The 20209-nt window shown below is 40.5% G+C and overlaps 3 protein-coding genes across 8 annotated transcripts in view; all 3 read left to right on the top strand.

Annotated features, from left to right (window-relative positions):
• The first annotated feature begins 477 nt into the window (after window positions 1-477).
• RPP14 (ribonuclease P/MRP subunit p14) lies at window positions 478-8892 on the top strand. Of its 6 annotated transcripts, none has more exons than XM_039858559.1 (7): window positions 618-762; window positions 2882-3020; window positions 3491-3588; window positions 3691-3775; window positions 6259-6335; window positions 6747-6825; window positions 7245-8892. In XM_039858559.1, the coding sequence occupies exons 3-7, from the start codon at window positions 3512-3514 to the stop codon at window positions 7299-7301; spliced, it is 375 nt and encodes a 124-aa protein (XP_039714493.1). In that variant the 5' UTR covers window positions 618-762; window positions 2882-3020; window positions 3491-3511; the 3' UTR covers window positions 7302-8892. The 6 variants fall into 6 exon arrangements, with proteins under 6 accessions (XP_039714496.1, XP_039714492.1, XP_039714493.1 ...); XM_039858561.1 differs by lacking the exon at window positions 618-762 and adding an exon at window positions 780-918; XM_039858562.1 differs by lacking the exons at window positions 618-762; window positions 2882-3020 and adding an exon at window positions 478-609.
• On the top strand, window positions 7343-8892 carry HTD2 (hydroxyacyl-thioester dehydratase type 2). The gene has a single exon (XM_039858557.1). The coding sequence runs from the start codon at window positions 7413-7415 to the stop codon at window positions 7926-7928; it is 516 nt and encodes a 171-aa protein (XP_039714491.1). The 5' UTR covers window positions 7343-7412; the 3' UTR covers window positions 7929-8892.
• Window positions 8893-14589: 5697 nt separating this feature from the next.
• The window catches only part of PXK (PX domain containing serine/threonine kinase like), a 70116-nt gene continuing 64496 nt past the window's right edge, over window positions 14590-20209 (top strand). Inside the window, 1 exon segment of the mRNA XM_039858555.1 lies at window positions 14590-14805. Coding sequence (XP_039714489.1) covers window positions 14704-14805 — 102 coding nt within the window. The 5' untranslated portion in view covers window positions 14590-14703.

Raw genomic sequence — 20209 nt, 5'->3', positions numbered from 1 at the left:
AGCTGTTACTATTATTAAACATAAGCACTATATGTTTCATGAATACAGGAGCTGTATCTTCTTGCTCACTGAGACCCCACCACCTAGCACATAATAGGGGCTCAGCAAGTACTTAAGGAATAAATGCAGAGATGAAACTTGGCTTACATATGTAAATAGGTCCACCTGGGTCTTTTTATGTCAAGCCCGACTGAACACCTACTAGGTGCTGGGAGCCACAAGACATTGAGAGTAGATCCTATCCTTAAGGAGTGTTTGACATTGGTGATGCTCAGCAGAAGAGATGCTAAATATAAAGTTGTTGGATGAATAAAGGTATTGGTAAATGAATAACTATGAAGTAAGCTCCCTGGCCAAATAAATATGCCCTGAATCCCGAATCTCATGCAGACATTAGCACACACGCCTTTCTCCGGGGAAGGAACCAGAGGGCACAGAGCGCGGAGGTGGTCTCAGCTCCTGATCCGGCTTCACGCCTGCGTCCTCAGGACTCCGTGCGGTGACGTCATGTCCGCGCCTAGCCGACATGACGTAACCGGGGGCGGGGCATACGGAAGCCAAACGTAACCACCCCGAAGTTTTTGGGACCCAGACTCCGGCCTCTGCTAGGTAGCTCGAGACTTTGGCGGATTCTTGCAGTGCACAGGCGTCTGAGAGGCGTCAGTCTGCTCCCGCGGAGACCCATAGCGTAGCGGCTATTTTCCGGGAGTGGGCTCAGTCGGCCGCGCGGGTGACGCAGGACGCGCGACTCAGACCGCATGCGTAAGGCGGGAGCGACGGCGGGCGGCGCGGGGTGACCTGAGGTACCTCTCCGCTGCGGCGGAGGACGCGGCGTGCGGAAGGCGAGGCTGGGCTGCGAACCTGCCCAGCCCTCTGTGCGACGCAGTCGCGGACGCGGACGGTGGTTGCGGACCATGGGTGCGGACGCCAGATAAATAGCGGACGTTAGTCGAAAAAAGATTGAAAGGGACCTAAGTGCCCAACAGGAGGGGATTGTGTGTGTGTGTGTGCGCGTGCGTGTGCGCGCGCGTGTGCGTGTGTGTGTGTTTGATTTAGTCCAGAAGCTATGTTGAATGCCTACTGTGTGTGATACACTGTTTTAGGTTCTTGGGAAACAACCATGAACAGGACCGATCCTTTTCTTTTGGAGTGTACATTCTATTGGGGTTGAGGGGAGGGGAGTACAAATAAATAACAATTACGTAGTTATATTAGAATGTGGTAAGTATGATGAGAAAAGAATATAGAGCAGAAGCGGGGAAGCGGGGACTGCCGTATTAGATAGCTACTGGACCAAATCGAGGGGTGAGATTTGAACAAAGCAATGGAGAAGACAAGAGAGTGAGCCATGTGGCTACCTAGTGGAAGAGTACATTCCCAGCATGCAGAAAAGCTAGGAGTGGGGCCCAGAGCCTGGAGGGAAACTGGCGTGTGAGGGAGAGCTGTGGTGGAAGGGATTGAGCAGGGGGAAATAGGACAAGAGGTCAGAGCGGTCTGGGGAAGCAGCGGTACAGATCAGGTAGGGCCTTGCAGGCGGCTGTAAAGACTTTGGCTTTACTCTGAGTGAAACGGGAACCATTGCAAGATTTTGAGCATGGAGATGGCGTGGCTTGAATAGATTTTAATAGGCTCACTCTGGCCGCAGTAGGTGCTAGTTTCGGGAGGGAAGCAGGGATGGCTGTTACTAACAGATGAGTTAAAGAGCATCCTTACAGCCATTAAAAAGGCTAACTTGGAAGATGATAATGGCAATGACTATATAGAAGTGCTCATATTTTTGTGGTGAGCTGGGTGAATACGCCAGGCTGTACCCCGGCATCATCTTTTGAAGTCTCAGGACAGCCTGCAGAGGGCAGTGCTATGATTGACCTTGAGGCTCAGGCCTGGCCATGGAGAGGTGACTGCTCAACACTTGCTCCTTAAGTTTGTGTGTGTAAGTGTGTAAAATATGCCTAACAGAACTTACCATTTTTAAAATGTACAGTTCTTTGGCATTGAGTACACTCATTGCTGTGCAGCCTTCACCACTATCTCCAGAATCCTCTTTAAGTCTTCGTTATTATTGGCTTCCTGAACCTCAGGCCCAAAGTCATTCCCGTACTCAGGCAGCCAGTTCCATCAAGGCAGTCAGTAATATTTTAAAAACATCTATCATGTGCTAGACAACGAATGAAATAAATAGGGTCCTCTTCTTCCTGCCCTTCTAGTCAGGGGAGATTCTAGTGATTGGAAAAGAAGCACCAGATAACCATTGCTGCAGTCCTGAAACCAAAGATTCTTTTCAACCTATAGGCCTAACACTTTAACCATTCAGTCTGTCATATATTCAGTAAGTTTGTTGAATACCTACTCCATGCCAGACACAGTAAATATTCATGTTTGTTGAGTGGATGTTTGGATGTAGCTCCTTGACTCTGACTTCTCATTTTCTCTGGTGGTCACCATCTGGGAGTGGTTGGGACTGGCCTGACCGAGAGAGGTTTTTACAAATGTAGGTCTATAGCTATGTGACCTTGGATTAGTCCCTTTCCTTGATTGGGCCTCAGTTTCCTGGTCCCTTTGTGGGGGAACCAGATAGTAAACAAATGAAGTGTTAAGAAATTACATAAAAAGGGAACGTAACTTAGAACAGGGTGTCAAAAAGGTCTTGAAGAGGTGAAACTATTGGAAGAGGTGAACTGTAAGCTGTAATTTGAAGGATGAGTGGGAGTTATCCAGAGGGAGAGTAAGGTGGGAGTGGAGCCACGGACAGAGATTCCCGACTAGGGGATCAGCATGTTCTTGAAAGTTTCAGGTCTGTTAGAAATGGCATTGAGAGCCCATTCTAGGAATTCCTCTTCTCAAACCTGTTGCTATTGAAGCTGTCTTTCATGCCAAATAGCCCTTTGTTGACCTGGCCTCCAGACTGACAGAACTCACAAATCGAACATGGGAGAGTCAGCAGAACTACCACCCTTCATTCTCCTGTGTATGTTCAGTGTTGACCGAGAGTAAACAAGAAGAGGGCCTTCAGATTTCAGGTTTTACTCCTTTATGTTTCTACTTTTTTTTCTTTTTGGATTAAGAGGCATCATATCAGAGTGGTCTTGAGGGTGCTCAGGAGTGGTTGGAGGCTCTGTTCCCTTGGCCAGGTGTTACCTGTCTTTGCTAAGTTTTAATGTCCTCTTCTCTAAAATGGAAGTAATGTTAGCTTTTACCTCATAGGATCAGTTTGAAGGCATATGAAGTATTTAACACACAGCTGGGTACTCTGTAGGGGAAAATGTTCAGTGGGATTATGTTATTAGAATTTATTAAGAACACATGGTGTGGCATGTATGATATATAGAAATTTCTTTGTTTCTGTGTGGGTAACCTTAGTTTGATTAGAATTAGATGCATTACTGTCTGTTGCAGTTCTTTAAAAAATCAAATAGGTCAAATACTCATTAGAAACGTGAAAAATAGCTCGTACGTTGCTAATTTCTAGCCCTCTTGACTCTTAATGTAGGTGTAATCAGCATTGGAAAAGATGCCAGCCCCAGCTGCCACATATGAAAGAATAGTTTACAAAAATCCCTCTGAACACCACTACATGAAAGTCTGCCTGTAAGTTCAGTCTCCTAAGTTCTATTTTTGGTTATTTTATGAATTTGAGTAGCATGAAATTTAATACGAGGTATTATTTTCTTTTTCATTTTTTTTTGATAGAGAATTTCAAGATCATGGAGTTGGACTGAATGCTGCACAGTTCAAACAGCTGCTTATTTCAGCCCTGAAGGACCTGTTTGGAGAGGTATGAAATCACTTGATAGATTGAACATTCCTAAGATCTTTGTAATAAATACTGAAAGAACACTTTTCCAAATATTTAAAAACTTTAAAATCATATTTGTAAATTCAGAAGCAGACTTTCAGAAATGATGAATTTTAGGTAAGTGTGTTCTAATACGCCTTCTTTTTGACAAGGAGCTCATTAGACAAATGTTTATTTTAGTGCAATGCTACTCAAAGTGTGGTCCAGACTGGCAACTACAAACTGTTTTTTGTTTGTTTGTTTGTTTTGCCCATTGTGAAGATTTGAGAGTCACACTAGAAAGGTAAATCAGCACAGCACTTCCTTTACTGAGAAAAATCTCCTTATGAAAAAAACTGAGCTGAACTAAACAGTGTGCTTAGTGATACTGATTTTTATTCCAATGCAGCTCCTTATCACAGACGAACACTTTGAGCAGTCATGTTTTAGCATTCACTTAAAAACGAATTTTGAGAGAGAACAAAGACAGATGATTTTCAAGAAGTTATTTCTTGATTTATATATTCTGTCAAATCAAAATCTGCTAAACAGCTCATAAAAATTTAAAACTTTATTCCACACAAGACTCAATTGAGAGCATGAAAAACACAAATAGATTGGAGGAAAATATTTGCAAACCACATATCTGACAAAGGCTTAATATCTAGAGTATGTAAAGAACTTTCAAAATTCAGTAGTAAAAAACTAAACAACACAGTTAAGACAATGGGCAAAAGACATGAACAGACATTGCACTAAAAAAGATGTGGGCAAAGAAGCACATGAATGAAAAGATGTTCAACATTATTAGCCATTAGGGAAATGCACATTAAAAACAATGAGATAATCACTACACACCTAGCAGAATGACTGAGACGAAAAATACTGATAATACTAAATGTTGATGATGTGGATAAACTGAATCACTCATACATTAGTGGTAGGAATGTAAAAATGTAAAAAATTTTAGGTATAGTCTCTTTGAACACAATTTAGCAGTTTCTTAAATTAATTATGTACCTACTATACAACTCAGCAACTGCACACCTGGACATTTATTCTAGAGAAATGAAAACTTAACATTCATGCAGAAACTTACATATGCATGTTCACAGAAGCTTTATTAGTAAGAACCCCTAAATAGAAATAAGCTAGATGTCCTTTAATGTGTGAATAAACTATAGTACATTTATACCACGATATATGCTCAATAATAAAAAGGAACAAACTATTGATACACCAAACAACGTGACCAAATCTCCAGAGAATCATGCTTAGTGAAAAAGCCAATCCAAATGCTTTTTTTTTTAAGAATTTTACAAAATTTATTGTCTATGGTAGCTCTCATTCACAAATCCCACGCTCAGGCGTGCTCGTGTGCAGGTTGGGTGTCTTTTGTTGAGTTTTAGATGTTCAGCTTATTGTTGTTTCAAGGGGAGAGACCTGGAGACATCTCTCACTCTACCATGTTTCTGATGTCACTCTATATAACGCTCTTGACATAACAATCTGAGAAGGATTAGTGGTTGCCTGGGGTCAGGGATATTGGAGAAAGTGGGTATGACTATTAAGGAGTAGGAGGAGAGAGCCTGTGGAGATGGTGTAGCTCTTTATCTTGATTACAATCAAGTGGTTACATGAAACTACATACGTGGTTACATGAAACTACCTACGTGGTAAAATGTTATAGAACTATGCATACACATACATAAATATGAGTGCATGTATAACTGGTAAAATCTGAATAAACTTTGTTTTGTCAGTTTCAGTTTCCTGTTTTGATATCGTGCTATAGTTGGTACAAGATGTTGACATTGAGGGAGGCTGGATAAATCTCTTATGACTAATTTTTCAAAGTAAAGAGCTTAAAAAAATATATGTGTACCTTCTATATGTCAGATATGAAACCTAGTTCTGGGGGATATAGCTATAAACAAACAGACATGGCCTCTGTCTTATGGACTAATGGTTTTGGTTATTTTTAGAAGAAAACCATGTTGAACAATTAATGGCAAGGATGATGAGTGTTATCCCTGAGACCAGTAAAAAAAAAAAAAAGACCTGAGGGCCCAGTCTGTCCAGTGAGGCCAGACTGCCAGTTTCTATCCCATAATTCAACGATAAGACATCAAGCAATAAATATTTGGAATAGACAGTTTCATAAGGAAGTAAACACATTTAAAAAAAGAATGATGAGTATTATGAAAGAGGAAGTATGTGGGTCCTGTACATGAAAGAGCAGAGCAAGTGAATGAGCTTAATCTTGGGGAAGGAACAATTTAAATGAAGACTTGAAGGATGAAGAGGCATTAGCAATGTGAACATTCGAGGCAGGGGTAGTTGTAAATAAGCAGGCCCACTATTCCAGCACCATTAAATAAAATACTGCATTTTTGGAGGAAAAAAGCAATTGATAGGATTAGTTTTTAGAGTTCAAGACTAATGTTGATAATAGTCTGCTAATAGCATTATTGCATACTTAGGTCGATGCTGCCCTACCCTTGGACATCCTAAACTATGAAGAGAAGACCTTGTCAGCTGTCTTGAGAATATGTAGCAGGTATGGCAGACAGTGGGACATTTCTAGTATAACAGCAGAAAGACGAATGGAGAAATAGAGCAAAAATGCTCTCTGAGAATAAGAGCTTTGTCATTGTGAACTCTGAGCAGCTTTTGGAAGTTTAAACTGGGGAGAATATGAATATTCATCGAGCAGGAACTTACACACTGGAGAGCAAAACTTGAGATTTGCTGACAACTCCAGTGTTTCCCAATTGATGATCATAGTTGTAAACTCAGAAATATATACTTTAGAAACAATTGAGATTTATTTTATTCTCTGCCTATGATATATTATGCTTTTCTTTTTAAAGTTTTCTCATTTAAGTTAGATTTTCTGGATTAGCACAGAAGTACTAGGAAGATGTTGCAGGGACAAATATTTATTAATGCTTTCTTGATTTTTCCATAGTGGTCTTGTCAAATTGTGGAGCTCTTTGACCCTGTTAGGATCCTATAAAGGCAAGAAATGTGCTTTCAGAGTGATTCAGGTAAAGACTATTCACATATTCTAAATGAGGCTGAGTAATGGATCAAATTACTTTTTAATATGTGTTCCATTTTTGTGTTTGCATAAATCCAGTGTGGTTAATATCTAGCTAGGGAAGAAAAATTCAGAACTTCATTGCTTCCAATTGTATGGGAGGAGTTTGGGATAAAACTTGGAACTCATACAGAAAAGTCTTAACTTTTCATTTATTGCTTAATGCCTAGTGCCTTATGTATTGGGATGCTCTTTCTGAGCTTATCATGACCACTTGTTTATCTAAGGCTTCCTCTCAAGATGCTGTTTAAAATGCTACTGCATAACTTGGTTTGTCCTATAAAACTAGGCATGTTTCTACATTGCCTTGTGTTTCAGTGCAATTTTCTCCTGATAACTGTGTTAACATTTTTCTTTCTCTTATAGGTTTCTCCATTTCTCCTTGCATTATCTGGTAATAGTAGGGAACTAGTTTTGGATTGAATAGTCTTCAATTTCAGAAACATTCCTCCGCTCTCAAAAGTACGTTTTGATGCCAGCATAATGTGTGAAAACTGAAGCAGGCTAAAAACCTCTCGTTGATGGAATTCGAGGATGCTGAAGATGTTCCCAGTAATTTCCAGCCATCGTCTTTGGTGGGGTGGGCTTCCGAGGAGAATCTGCCTGAACCAACCAGTGCTAAACAGGCAGCACTTTCAGCATGTGCACATCAGAGTTGGAGACCGGGCTGAACTCAGCAGGGCCTTCACACAGAGGGATGTGATTTCCTTCTCAGAATTAACAGGGGATGTCAATCCTTTACATTTAAATGAAGATTTTGCAAAACACACCAAGTTTGGAAAGACAATTGTACATGGAGTTTTGATCAATGGACTTATTTCAGCTCTCCTAGGTACTAAAATGCCAGGGCCAGGCTGTGTATTTCTTTCCCAGGAAATTAACTTTCCAGCCCCTTTATATGTTGGAGAAGTTGTTTTAGCTTCTGCGGAAGTGAAAAGGCTGAAGCGGTTCATTGCTATTATTGCAGTGTCGTGTTTTGTAATAGAAAGTAAAAAGACTGTTATGGAAGGCTGGGTTAAAGTTACGGTCCCAGAAGTTCCCAGATCCTGAAATATGTGTTTAAAGATGCAAGTTCATGCATCAGTGTTATCATTGTCAAGAGCCTCTGAGGAAAACAGGGATTGCTGCTCTTCAACAAGGAATGGCTAATGGACCCAGCAGCCCATATTGGAGGAGGGGAACAGGTAGAGAGGTGTTCACATGTCCACTTTCCAAGTTGGCTTTATGGTTCACACAGACTTTATATCACCTGCCTGGTTTTTTTAAATTAAAAAAAATACATATTGGGAAGGTTGTTTAGCTAAAGGTTCTACTTTTAGGATTTCAAACCTAGTTAGATTTGCATTTGGATAACACAAACCCACCTATATCTGTATAGAATAAGTTTCCCACTGAATTTCTAACTAGCTAGCATTTAATTATTGAAGGCAACAATAGACATTGGGTCATCTGAACATCTATCTTTTACGAGTAAATAGTCTTAAATATTCTTCAACAGCTTCTGGGTCAGAGTTTTTTGTAATTTGTTACTGTTTACACCAAGGTGGCATCTTGCTTAACTTTCAAGTGGTACTTGCCTTTCAGATAGTTTTCCTGTTATCAGAGAAGGGTTATCGTGCAGATTTGGACTCAGCTATGTAAACTCTTGGTTTAATCTATAAAATGGGGATACCACCTACCACACAGGATTGCTAGAGATGATAGATACAAATAGCAAAGCACAAGACCTAGCCTGTAAACAGTAGCTACTACTATTATTCATTCTCCCTGTGAATGAAGTTAGAAGTTTTCCTGAGTTTAAAGCTAACTGGCCCACAAGTAAACAGGCCAGTCTTTCAGGATGTCAGGCAATCTCTTGGTCTTCTAAACCTGGAATAGATCTTGAAATGCAAAGTGTCTGTTTTGGTAATGCAGATTATTTTCTCCCATCCTTGAAAATATTGTGGGTTCCCCCCTTTGTAAAAATAATACATGCTTATTGTAAAAAATTATAAGAAATAAAAAGTATAAGAAACACTGTGGAGACCAAGTTCTTAATAGTTCAGGGGGATTGACAAGGAAATGTGCCTAATATGTTAGTACTAAATGGTCATCCCGAACAGAGCTAATCCTTTTAAGAATCTGTAATGGAACATAGATGTGGTCTGCCTATGCTCTGTGGCTTTACATGGTGGCTCTGACCACAGCTAGATGCTTTGATCAGGAATATAAGAAGTGTAATTGGTTGAATCAACCCACATTTTCTGGAAAAAGGATTTTCCTCCCACTAGTGGGTCAGTAACTAGATTTTTAATTTTTTTACATTAAGGGAATCAGTTAAAGGAATTACTAGAAGGAATTATTCTAGTCACTAGAGGGCAGTGATCTACATAAAGTATTTTAAAACTTAAATATTGTACTGGACTTGTTTGTGACAGTGAGATGGAAATAACCAAAATTAATGTGAGAAGCAAAGATGCCATTATGAGTTTCAGAATGGGCAGAATCGGCAAGCTGAGATCCACCTGAAAAAGACTCACAAGTAAAACACTACGCATGTTGGAAATTTGATACAACATTGAAAAAATGTAAACTTGCACAAAATGTGGACTTGAAGGTATAATCAAGTTTTGCTCCTATAGAACTCATTCTCTGGGACTTAGCAGCAGTCTTGAAGTATGGGTCCATAAATGGAGTGTGATGTGATCATCAATACTAACAGCTGCCATTTTTTTAATACCTGATGAGCCAATTTTCTACATTAATCCTTGAAACAACTTTATCAAATTAAGTTTACATCCCATTTTATAGGTAAGAAAACAGACTGGTGCTGTGTGACTTTTCCAAGGTTGTACATCTAGTATGTAGTAGAGCTGGGATTCAAAGGGGCCTGCTGCTTCAAAGCTTTTTTTCCAATCATTTTATGGATCTTACAATGTTACTGTTACTGGATCACTGTCAGTTTCTATAATAGTATCTTGTTAAGTGGCATTAAAGCATTTGGAAACATAGAATTTTTTTAAATATTCAAAATATTCTAGATCTTATTCCTTGCTACAGTGGTAGCATTTTTCTATATATTATGGTGGGGATGATGTCAGATCTGACTGATAGCTGCTTTATACTGTGTAACTCAAAAGTAGCTTCTCAAGAAGCTCATTTCCTTTTTTTCTTGGATGTCATGGTCTATGATCTCTGTAAGTCAAAAAGTTGGACTAGAGAAGTGGGCAAGAAGTTAGGGATACATCTCTGTAAATGACTTGCTAGTTTTACTCAGAACTAAGATTCTCAAACCACCGATGCTTTGTTAAAGCTGGCTATAAGGAAAACTGGCAGGTTGGCTTTTTCATTTTGAATTCTTTTTATACAAGCTACTGGAAAGAATGATTCTTCTAATGAAAGCATGGATGACCTTCAAATTAGGAAATCGTCTCTCTTAATTAAGAGGCAGTCTTGACTATATGAGGTCACACATGAGTACAAAAGTACTGACTAAAATAGGCCAAATTGTACTAGCACTTTCCACTTAGGGGCATTATAAGACTGCAATTCATGCAATGTTTGATCACCACAGAAAGATACACTCATCTTAAGCAATTTCAGCCTAATGTACTAGAAAATTGCTTAACAGATTTTTATATTCTATTAGAAACATTTCCATGTTGGTGAAATGCCACTCATTTCTTTTTCTAAGCGGCAAATCTTGAGTAACAATAGGAAGAAAATGTGGACTTGCCACCATTCATCTTGTGGACTTGTGTTTTCAACTAGAAAAAGAAGGAACTGCTAAATGCATACTGGTATTTCTTAGGTAACCACAGGTTTTCATTTTGTGCTAAATTGTTAAGTCATTTTTCTTCTATGTTCTTTGAGTATGATTCAGAGACCAATTTATTCCCAAAGAAAATTGCTATTAAATTACATCTATTAAGTTTTTATATTAAAACATACTCTACCAAGGGTAGACTGTCACTCTGAGCAGCTGCACCACTGAATGCCTCACGCGTTGGCATAATTTATTAACTGGTGCTCTCTGAGCAGAATGAGAGCACTATGGTATTACCTCTGGGCTACATATTACTCTTGAATATTCTCAGGGTCCCAGATGTTTTACTTCCTTTGCTCTTGGCTTGTCTTCCTTTGGATCACAAACACAACAGAGACAAGAATTCTCAACATCAGTGAAATTTCAGGTTGTTGCCAAATCACCAACTAGGAAAAACCATTTAAGTTCAAAATCACAAGAAAAAGGCTAATGTTAACACTACACAGAACAGGATTAATGGGAGACCCGACCCCACAGTTAATTTCTAGGGCACAATCAATTTCTAGGGTGGCTCTTAGCTATTACACAGTTCATATGACCTTATAAACCCTGGGGGAAATTCCTCTGCGATATGATGGAAAATATCAACACGTTAAGGAAAATAAGTGATCAAATTTGAGTTAAATTTTATTTTTTAATTCAGATCGTGAATATGTAAAGAAAATAATTTCGAGTTGGGAGGCAATGCTTCTTAGGAGGCGCTGAGGTTTCATAAGTGCGATTTGATTTATAGAGCAGTTGCCAGGTCTAGAAGCATCCTCACTAAAACTCATCTTCAGTTAATCTCCCAATGTCAAGTTGTTGTATAAATAACATGTGGGCCACCAACATTTAGTAACATTTAAGAATATAAGTATTTTTTCTGCTAGCCCTGAGTAGTAGTGTATGTGGCAAAAACTAGGGTACCACATGTCTCATTAATTTCACCCAGACAAACTAGAAGCAAAACTGATTTGATTCAGCTCAGCTCTGCCTGAGGAGGCTTCCCCCACATTCAGTGTGAGCCACTTAAAAAGCCAAACAGATGTTGGGACTGTCGGTGAGGGTTGGGGCTCCAGAGAATCTAGGGATCCAGTTAAGTCCAGGATCCTCAGAGGATCCTGACAAGGCTGATCTGGGAAGAGGAAAATGAAATTATAAGGCTCATCATAGTATCTATTTGAGGGGCTTCCTTCAGGCAAAAATTTTCAAGAGAAAGGCGAAGTCTAATTGAGAGTCTCTGGCCTTATTCACTCAAGTATCTGATTTCTCACTTTCAGTTTCCTTTTCCTAGTTAGGAAGACTAGACAAGTTTGTTGACCTTTGCAACTCATTGTATGGTATTATTTTTTCCCCTAATTATACAAGTAAAATACCTTCATTAGAGACATTTTGAAAAACACAAAAGAACATAAAAATAGAAAGCATTATGATCCCATTTCCTAAAGTGGATATATTTTTTATATTTGGGATTGTACAAATGCATATACAGTTGACCCTTGAACAACATGGGGGTTAGGGGCACTGAACCCCACGCAGCTGAAAATTCACATATAACTTGACTTTCCCAAACCTAACTACAGTTATTCCTCTATATGGGGGGATTGGTTCCAGTACCTCCCCACCCCCAGCGTGGATACTCAAATCTAAGGATGCTCAAGTCCCTTATATAAAATGGTATGGAACAATGGTTATAGTCAGCCCTCTGCATCTGTAGATTCCCAATTGTGGATCAAAATACTATTTTTGCCCCACGATTGGTTGAATCTGCAGATGCAAAAATGGGGATATTGAGGAGCAACTGTGTGTTTATTGAAAAAAAATCCACTGATAGGTGGACCCGCACAGTTCAAACCCATGTTGTTCAAGAGTCAACTGCATTGCTTTTTTTCACTTACTGTTAAAAGCTTTTTCCAACATCATTATTCTTTGATAATCTGATTTTTAATCATTGCAAAATATGATTGTACAATGATTTGTCTAATTCTCTTTTGTTAGATACTTATCCTCACATGCTATGTGTTTCCACTGATATCTGCTTATTTCCTCAGAATACCTTCCTAGAGGTAGAATTTCTGAGTGAGAACATTTTCAAAGCCTTTGATGTTACTATTAATCCCAGTTCCTAGCACCAGGTAAGTACTTAGTATATAATTTTTGAAGGAATAAATGCATTCAGAAAGGTTGGACCAATTTTTACTCCCACCAATAGTATGCAAGAAGAGCCTTGTCATGGTCAGGCCACCATTTAATTATGACAGGAGTAATAATTAAAGCAGAATTTGGATGTCTGTGATTCTGGCAATGAAATAATCTGTTTGCCTTAAAGAAATGAAAGTAAAAAGCTGAATTCTCCCTAAGTGATATATGGTTTTGTTTTAATAGACTGGTGTTTTTAAACACACTGGGACACAAATGGAATGCGGGAGGAGTTCTGATTATTTTAGGACTGAATTATGAAGTTCCATGTTTCCCTTTTTGCATTTCTATCCACTGAGTCTTGGCCCCTACGTCATTTTGTCAAAGCTACTTGGCCACTTGGGGTTGTCCAATAATCCCATTAAACTTGAAATCTGGAGAGGATGCCCACTTTGGATACCGTCTAGGCCTGTGGTGTCAAATTTTGGTGGTGGTAGTGGTGGTGGTGGTATTACCAAAAAATTTTGTTCTCTTTTTGTCTGAAAGGTAGAAATTTAGGGGAGACAGATTTAAGAATTAGAAACGCTCCATTCTATGAACTGTAGGGGAAGGAAGAAAGTAATATTGAGCTTTTATTGTGTGCAAGCCCCTTCCCATCCTACTACATTCTTCATACCAACCTTTCCATACAAGTATAATCTCCATTTTGCAGATGAGAAGCTAGGCTCAGAGAGGTTGGGTAACTTATATAAGGTCACACAGCTGTCAAAATGCCAGAGCCCTGGAGATCCCTGCCATCTAATTTCAAATATAACTCTCTGCATCATCTTAGGATGCTGCCCTGGGAGAGAGCAGTGTGGGTGGGATTTCTATGTGTATGTGGGGTGGGGTGAGGATGAGTTGTAAGGAGTGCCAGAATTGTGGCCTTGGATTCAGGCAGAATCTGAGACAAATTTTGAGTCAAGAAGTTGGGCACAAAGTTCTCCTGCTGTGAGTTTGAGGTTTTTGGAGCTGGTACAGTGGGACTGAAGACCCCAAGTCTGAGGTATCTTGGTTGAGGGTTCTCAGGGTTCAAGGCCTTGTGGGCTGAGCTAAGAACTGGCACCAAGGGTAGAGACTGGACCAGTGCCCAGATTTTAGGGTCCCCAGTTCAAAGAGCTTGGGCCTGAGAGTTCTGGAGTCTGAGCACTCCAACTGTGGGGTCTAATTCTAATGGCCCAACTTTTAGATTTTTGAGTCTGAAGAGTGAGATTCAAAAGTTCTAGTAAAACCTGAATCTGAGGGACTTGTTTTAGAAAGTATCTGGTTCTGCAGGGCGCAGACTGAGGGTCCCATACTGAAGACCTTTATTCTGTGTCTTATGGTTCTTGGACCCGGGAGGCCTGAGCAGGAAAGATCCAGCAGTTAAGATCTCAAGTCTGACAATCCCAGCTTCTGAGGGCCTAATGTGAAAAGCCCAACACTGAGAAGTTTGGTTTGGGGATCTTTGGCCTGTGGTTTCCTGGATCACAGAGCCCAGGAGTCGGTGTCTTCGGATCTGAGCATCTCTGGGGGTGATGGCTTAGGGTGAAGTGTCCCCGGATAAGAGGCCGGGTGCTAAGGATACATGGTTTGCGGAGCGTCCGCGAGGACTTTGGAGGAGCCGGTTCAGGGTAGCGGTGACTGCGGAAGTTTGGCGCTAGGACCTCGCGGGAGGCAGCAGCGCGAAGGGCGGCCAGTATTGACAGCGACCGCGGCGGGGTACGGTCGGCGTTAGGACCGCGCGGGCCCAGCGGGTGGCGGCGGCGCGTGGGGCGGCGCGTGTTGACAGCAGCGGCCGCGGCGGAGCCAGGCGGGCGGCGGGAGTCGGCGCCTCTGGTTCCTGCCTCTGGTCCCGAGCCGGTGGCGGACTGGCGTCCCGGGATGGCCTTTATGGAGAAGCCGCCTGTCGGCAAGGTGCTGCTAGACGACACGGTGCCGCTGACAGCAGCCATCGAGGCGAGCCAGAGCCTGCAGTCCCACACGGTGCGCGGCCGGCCGGCCGGCGGGCGGGCGGGCGGGCGGCGCGGGGCGGCCCCGGGCCGCGAGAGGGCTGCGGACCGCCTGGCAGGGTCGCCGCGGCGGGAACCTGGCAGAGCTTGGCGGCCCAAGCCGGGAGGGCTCTGGGGTGGCTGTGGTTCTGGGCCTTGGGCCCCGGGGGCCCAGGCGATAGCTGAGGTCCGGTGGGGTCGGGGCTGGGGATCGCACCCCCTGGGCCAAGGAATGGGAGGGGCTCGGCGGTGCCCTGGGCAGGGACTCCGAGTTGGGGAAGGTATTGGATTCTCCGGCCCACCTTGGGGCGACCGGGTAAACAGACGACTCAAGACCCTCTCATCCACTCTGCCCGTCGCCAGCCTTCTGCTCTTTGGAGCCGCTGAGTTTCTCTTCTTTCAGCTGGGGATCTAAGTGGCGAGGATGAGGGTGTGCCGGGCCAAATGGAAATATGACTTTAGAACATACTTATTGGGATAGCAGAACGAAAGTGGCTGGGATCTGCAGCCCCATATGCAGGGTAGCTGCTGGGCCGAGGTACAGGGACATTGTGAGGGGGGCAGTCTGTGGTCCCGCTGAGGCAGGTGTATGTATGTGCTCCTTCCGTCCTCTAACCTGCTATTTAGTGGGCAGTGGTAACGTTCATTTGGGTTTAAAATCCACTGGAGTAGCATAAAGGAGTAATAGGTCCTCATAGTAAACACAGGCAGAGTTCATTTCTGTTGCATATGTCTTTTATATGGCTTTAAAGTCATGGTTGGTTTCATTTGCCTGTACCTTTTTTTTTTTCTTTCTTTCTTTTGGAAGAGCACTCTATGCATTATAATCACAAGCAATAAACCCAGGAACAAGAAAAAAAAAAAACAGGAGCTGCCAGCCAGTGGGACTTTGGGAAATAATGAATGGGGAGAGAGAGAGAGATTCCTTAAATTGTAATGTTTTGTTAGGCCACCAAATCAGATTCCGGCTCAGAGGCTTGTTTATTTACCATTGCAGTGTGTTTGGGGTTCATCATCTGGAGGCTAAAGCCCCACAATAGTCTTCTGTTTCTCTTTTTGTTCAAGCTGTTCTGGCGACTTCAAAGAGATCTTTTATTCTGTTGTATTAAAGTGGGACTTTTTGAACCTCAGTTTCCTCTTGCAACAGCCATGCTTTGTAGGGCTTGGATTGTTTAAAGTGTCATTTCCAGTTAGGACATATTTTTTAAAACTGCATCTTATTTCATTGCCCTATAATTCTGTTCTACGAACTTGTGAGAAGGCAATGTATAGGACGGAATTTGTTAAATCCTCAGTAATTTGTGTTAAGGGAGTATGATTTAAGGGTTGAAATTTAGGACAGGAAATCAAGAATAAATTCTGCTATTAAATTAGATTTTTGACTTGACTGTTGGCAAGTAAATCTTATAATCTTTAGGGAATGGGGTTGAATCTTTTAGGTATATTTTGTAGTGAGAGTGAAGAGAGATGCTTGTAAATGGTCACAGACCACTTCTTCCAGGAAACATTCCATGATGGCCACTGCCCCAAACCATGTGCTCACTTCCACCTTAAAGCTGATCAATTTATTCTGTAATTACTTCTTTAGTATTCCTCTCTGCCAGGCTGTGAGACGAGGGACACTTCTTGTTCATTTTTGGGTGGATCTCAGTTCTTGGTATCTGATAGGATTTCATGTGTTTGTTGAATGAATAAATAAATCACAGCCATACTTTGCCTATCTTTCTGTTTGTGTAAAATGGTGGTGATGAAAATTGGGACAACATAGTATCTGAGGCACTAAGTTAAGGGGTCAGTGCTTCAGCAAGGTGGTGAAAGATGTAATAGGATTCCATTTTTATTGCAGAGCTTTTCTTTAAGAAATAAAGAAAAATAATTTAGGATAGAAAGAATGGCAACTCCTTTAATGATGACTGAACACAAAAGACAGTGACTCACAGGAGACCCATAGAGGCAGATGTGGTGGAGTAAAAAACAATGTAGCATTGTCTTGCATAATTTTTGACTCTTCTGTGTTCTTGTCATTTTAGCTGTTAAATCTGAGACTGAGAAATGTTGCATCAGCCCTGAACTTTATTGAGACAATCATATGCTGATGCAAACTTTTTGGACTATTAGTGCCTTATGAGTAAGTCCCTTTATAACAGGAACTGTTGGACATTATTTTGGAAAGAAATAGTTACTAAGAGTGGTATATAGAAAAAAAAGGCATTGTTTTATGTTGGCAAGGTTGAAAATGGCTTTCTGGCTTGTTAGCTGAAGAAAGATGGTATCTCAAAAGTCAGAAGGTGGTCCTCCTTGTGAAATACTGAATCTCTAGGAAGTTGCTCCTTGGCTATAGGACAGAAATGTAGAGATAGTATATAGTAGACGGTCTTCGGATTGGAAGAGGCAAGACCTTAATAGGGGGTTGGGCTGACACTTGCTAGTTGTGTGACATTGGTTGGGCGAGTCACGCAATCTTTTTTGATGTTTAGTTTTGTCATCTGTAAATGGATTAGTAATGCCTGCCCTGCCTGCTTCCCAAGGTTGTTTTGAAGATCAGATGAAATAATTTTTACGAAGTGTTTGTAAAGTGTATTTTTTGTTTAGTCCCTGGCAATCTATATGCAAAGGGTTAAGCACATTAAAATGTTAATATTGCAAGTAAGCTAATTTCCTTTCATTTATCAAAATTGTTTAGCCTTGGGAAACAGAATTTATAGGAGAAAATTTTAGATTACATATGACTTAGGCTTTATGGACTTGGGAGGCAAAATGTTGTAGATTAGAAAATGCAGATGCCGAAGGATAAAGGGAACACAGGGTCACCACCAGAAAGGCATACTGGGATGAACAACTGACTGAAAAGGGTGCAAGTTGGTAGGTGATTCTGTGCTTGACTATGGTTTAAATGATTTTATTTTCACTTTTATGGAGCACAGCAAATTTACCTTCAGGAAACAGACCAGGCCTCTGCTTCAAGATAATGAAGCTTCTATAAAATCAGAAAGGACATACACCTGAAACTAATACAATATTGTATGCCAATTGTAATCGAAAAATAAAAAGTATTTTTCCAAAAAGATTCATGTAAGGAAATTATTTTAAAAAATCAGAAAGGACAATATTAGGGAGAGAATGCTTTCAGCATGGGGTTGGAGGAAAGGGAAGTTTTCCAAAGAAAAGGAATTCTGGTAAAAAGCCATACATGTAAATTGTGGGAAAGTTTGGGGAGACTAAGAGAAGACAAGGGAAATCTATAAGTTCTTGGCTACATGAAAAGGAAAACTTTTAAAGTCAGTAGACTGCAAAAATGCTTATCATGCTTAACTAGCTGAAACGGAAACCAGAGGAAACCGATGGTTTTGGAGATGGTTGTTATCAAATATGCATATCCAATTTTTCCTGGTCAGTGTGCTGTAGTATGATAGCTCAATCTAGATTTCCTCCTTTTAAAAATATTCTTCTCTGAGGTTCATCTGAATCAGGGCCTGTTTACTCTGCATTTGGTGTATTTTGTTCTTGAGAAACAAAAGATAGTGATATTTGAGGCATAACAGAAAAATTTTAAAGCTGTGGAAAAGGTAATATTACATGTTAAGATCTTTACAAAGTTTCTCTCCTTGAAACTTTGACTTTTGGAAACTGCATTCCTACACTGTTTATTTATTCAACAAATATGTATCGAGTGCCTGTTAAGTCCCAGACACATGCTGGAGATGTGGTGAACTAGACAGCTCCTGCTTTCATAGAGCTTTTGTTCTATCAGATTCTGAGGTCTTTCATTTTACAGAGTATTAACACAAATGGTTTTGAAATTCATTTTGTGGCTTGGTTTATTGATCTTCCTTCAGCTTTCTAGTGACCTTTTTTTTTGGTAGCCTTTTAAACTCTATCCATATATTACCAGAATACTTATTCAAATGTGATGCTAAATTAAGAGACATCATTGCCTTCAGATCCTGACATTTTAAGGCAATCCAGTGCTCAATACCAGAATCTATCTGGGCTTCCTTTTGGAGAGCTATTTGGAAGTTTTAGAATCCCAAGTTATACTGAATACTTAAAAAGTTTTTTTGAAGACGTTTGCGTAGACAAATGCAGACAATATGATAATTAACTTGTAGCACATTATAATAAAATAATAATAAAATAAAATAAAATAATAGTACTGATTTTCTGAGAATCTAATCATTTGTCTTCTACTTGGTTATATATTTTTCCTCACTTGAAACCTGTGATGGATGCAGTCAGAAAACTGAGTTGGAAGCTTTTAGAGACTGGTAGTTTAGAGTTTGTAAATAAACTTTTCCTATTGAAGACGTCAACTTTTATAGCTTGATTTAGGGGCTGGTGATTCTTAATCCTCATATATATACCTCTTTTGAGGGTTATTCCACCAGAAAGGTTTCTTGTGGTAGGAATACAAATAAGAAGCTGGCTTAGTTACTAGGACGAAATGTAGGATTCTGGGGCTGAAGTTTATGTGAAAAGATAGTTAAATGCTTTGCTCCCCAGGGGAATTATGGAAATAGCCACCCATGTGTACACAGCTTCCATATGGATTGTGATCTTGAGATTGTTCAAAATAGATTTTTGATTGAGGGTATAAATGGGTTCATTTGGGGCAAGTAAAACAAATCCTCTGTTCTCTATTGCAGGCAGGTAGTGGTTCCTTTTCAAGCTGCTAGTAGTTTCTGGCGGCTTTATGTGAAATCGAACTCCTTTATGTTCTGGCTTTTGGCATCTTGAAAAACAGGGGCCTGGACCAGAATATTGCTTTAAAATTCAGAAGAGCTTAAGTGTTTGGGGGGTGTTATGGGAGGGAGAGCAATAGGCTTTTTTCATTTTTTTTTTCTCAAACTGGAAGTCATCCTTGTCAGTGACTTCTTTCATGAGTAACATGCACATGGTAGTGGGGAATTAAGGTGTGACTCCTTTTCAGAGGAGGTGATGGGGGTCCTTCATTTTCAATTTGAAACTTTTGACTAAGGACTGTGGGACAAACACTTTGCTTTGAGTAAATACTTAGGCTTCAGGAGGGGAAGAGTTTATGCAGATTGAATATTTAGTCTCCAGTGGATCTTGCTGACTACCAAATTTGGGGTAAGTCTGGCTAAAGATCAAGATAATCTTGCTTACTAAAAGAGTGCAGTTTGAACGCAAAAGGGAATTCTGTTGTAATTGTTGTCTTCAGATAATCAAGTAGCTATTTTTTGGTGGCCAAGAGGGTACTCTTCTATTTATTAACATTTTAATTTGAGGAATCCATTGCAGAGCAACAGGAGTCCTTCTGGGAACAAAAAAAATTTTTTTTTGGTAACTGCTTTATATAATGCACATACCATACTTTTTACCCATTTAAGGTATACAATTCAATGGCTTTAAGTATAGGCACAGAGTTGTGTATCTATCAC

Source organism: Pteropus medius, unplaced genomic scaffold, assembly GCF_902729225.1.
Source record: "Pteropus medius unplaced genomic scaffold, Ma_sr-lr_union100, whole genome shotgun sequence".
NCBI lineage: Eukaryota > Metazoa > Chordata > Mammalia > Chiroptera > Pteropodidae > Pteropus > Pteropus medius.
The sequence above is the reverse complement of the archived record's forward strand: the minus strand, read 5'-3'. Positions and strand labels throughout refer to the sequence as shown.

Excerpts from the sequence above, each read along its gene's own strand:
- RPP14 (XM_039858562.1), top strand. The coding sequence starts at position 3,512 with ATGCCAGCCCCAGCTGCCACATATGAAAGAATAGTTTACAAAAATCCC. Across the intron at positions 6,336-6,746 it reads GTCTTGAGAATATGTAGCAG|TGGTCTTGTCAAATTGTGGA; the intron begins GTATGGCAGACA and ends ATTTTTCCATAG. Across the intron at positions 6,826-7,244 it reads GTGCTTTCAGAGTGATTCAG|GTTTCTCCATTTCTCCTTGC; the intron begins GTAAAGACTATT and ends TTTCTCTTATAG.
- HTD2 (XM_039858557.1), top strand. The coding sequence starts at position 7,413 with ATGCTGAAGATGTTCCCAGTAATTTCCAGCCATCGTCTTTGGTGGGGT.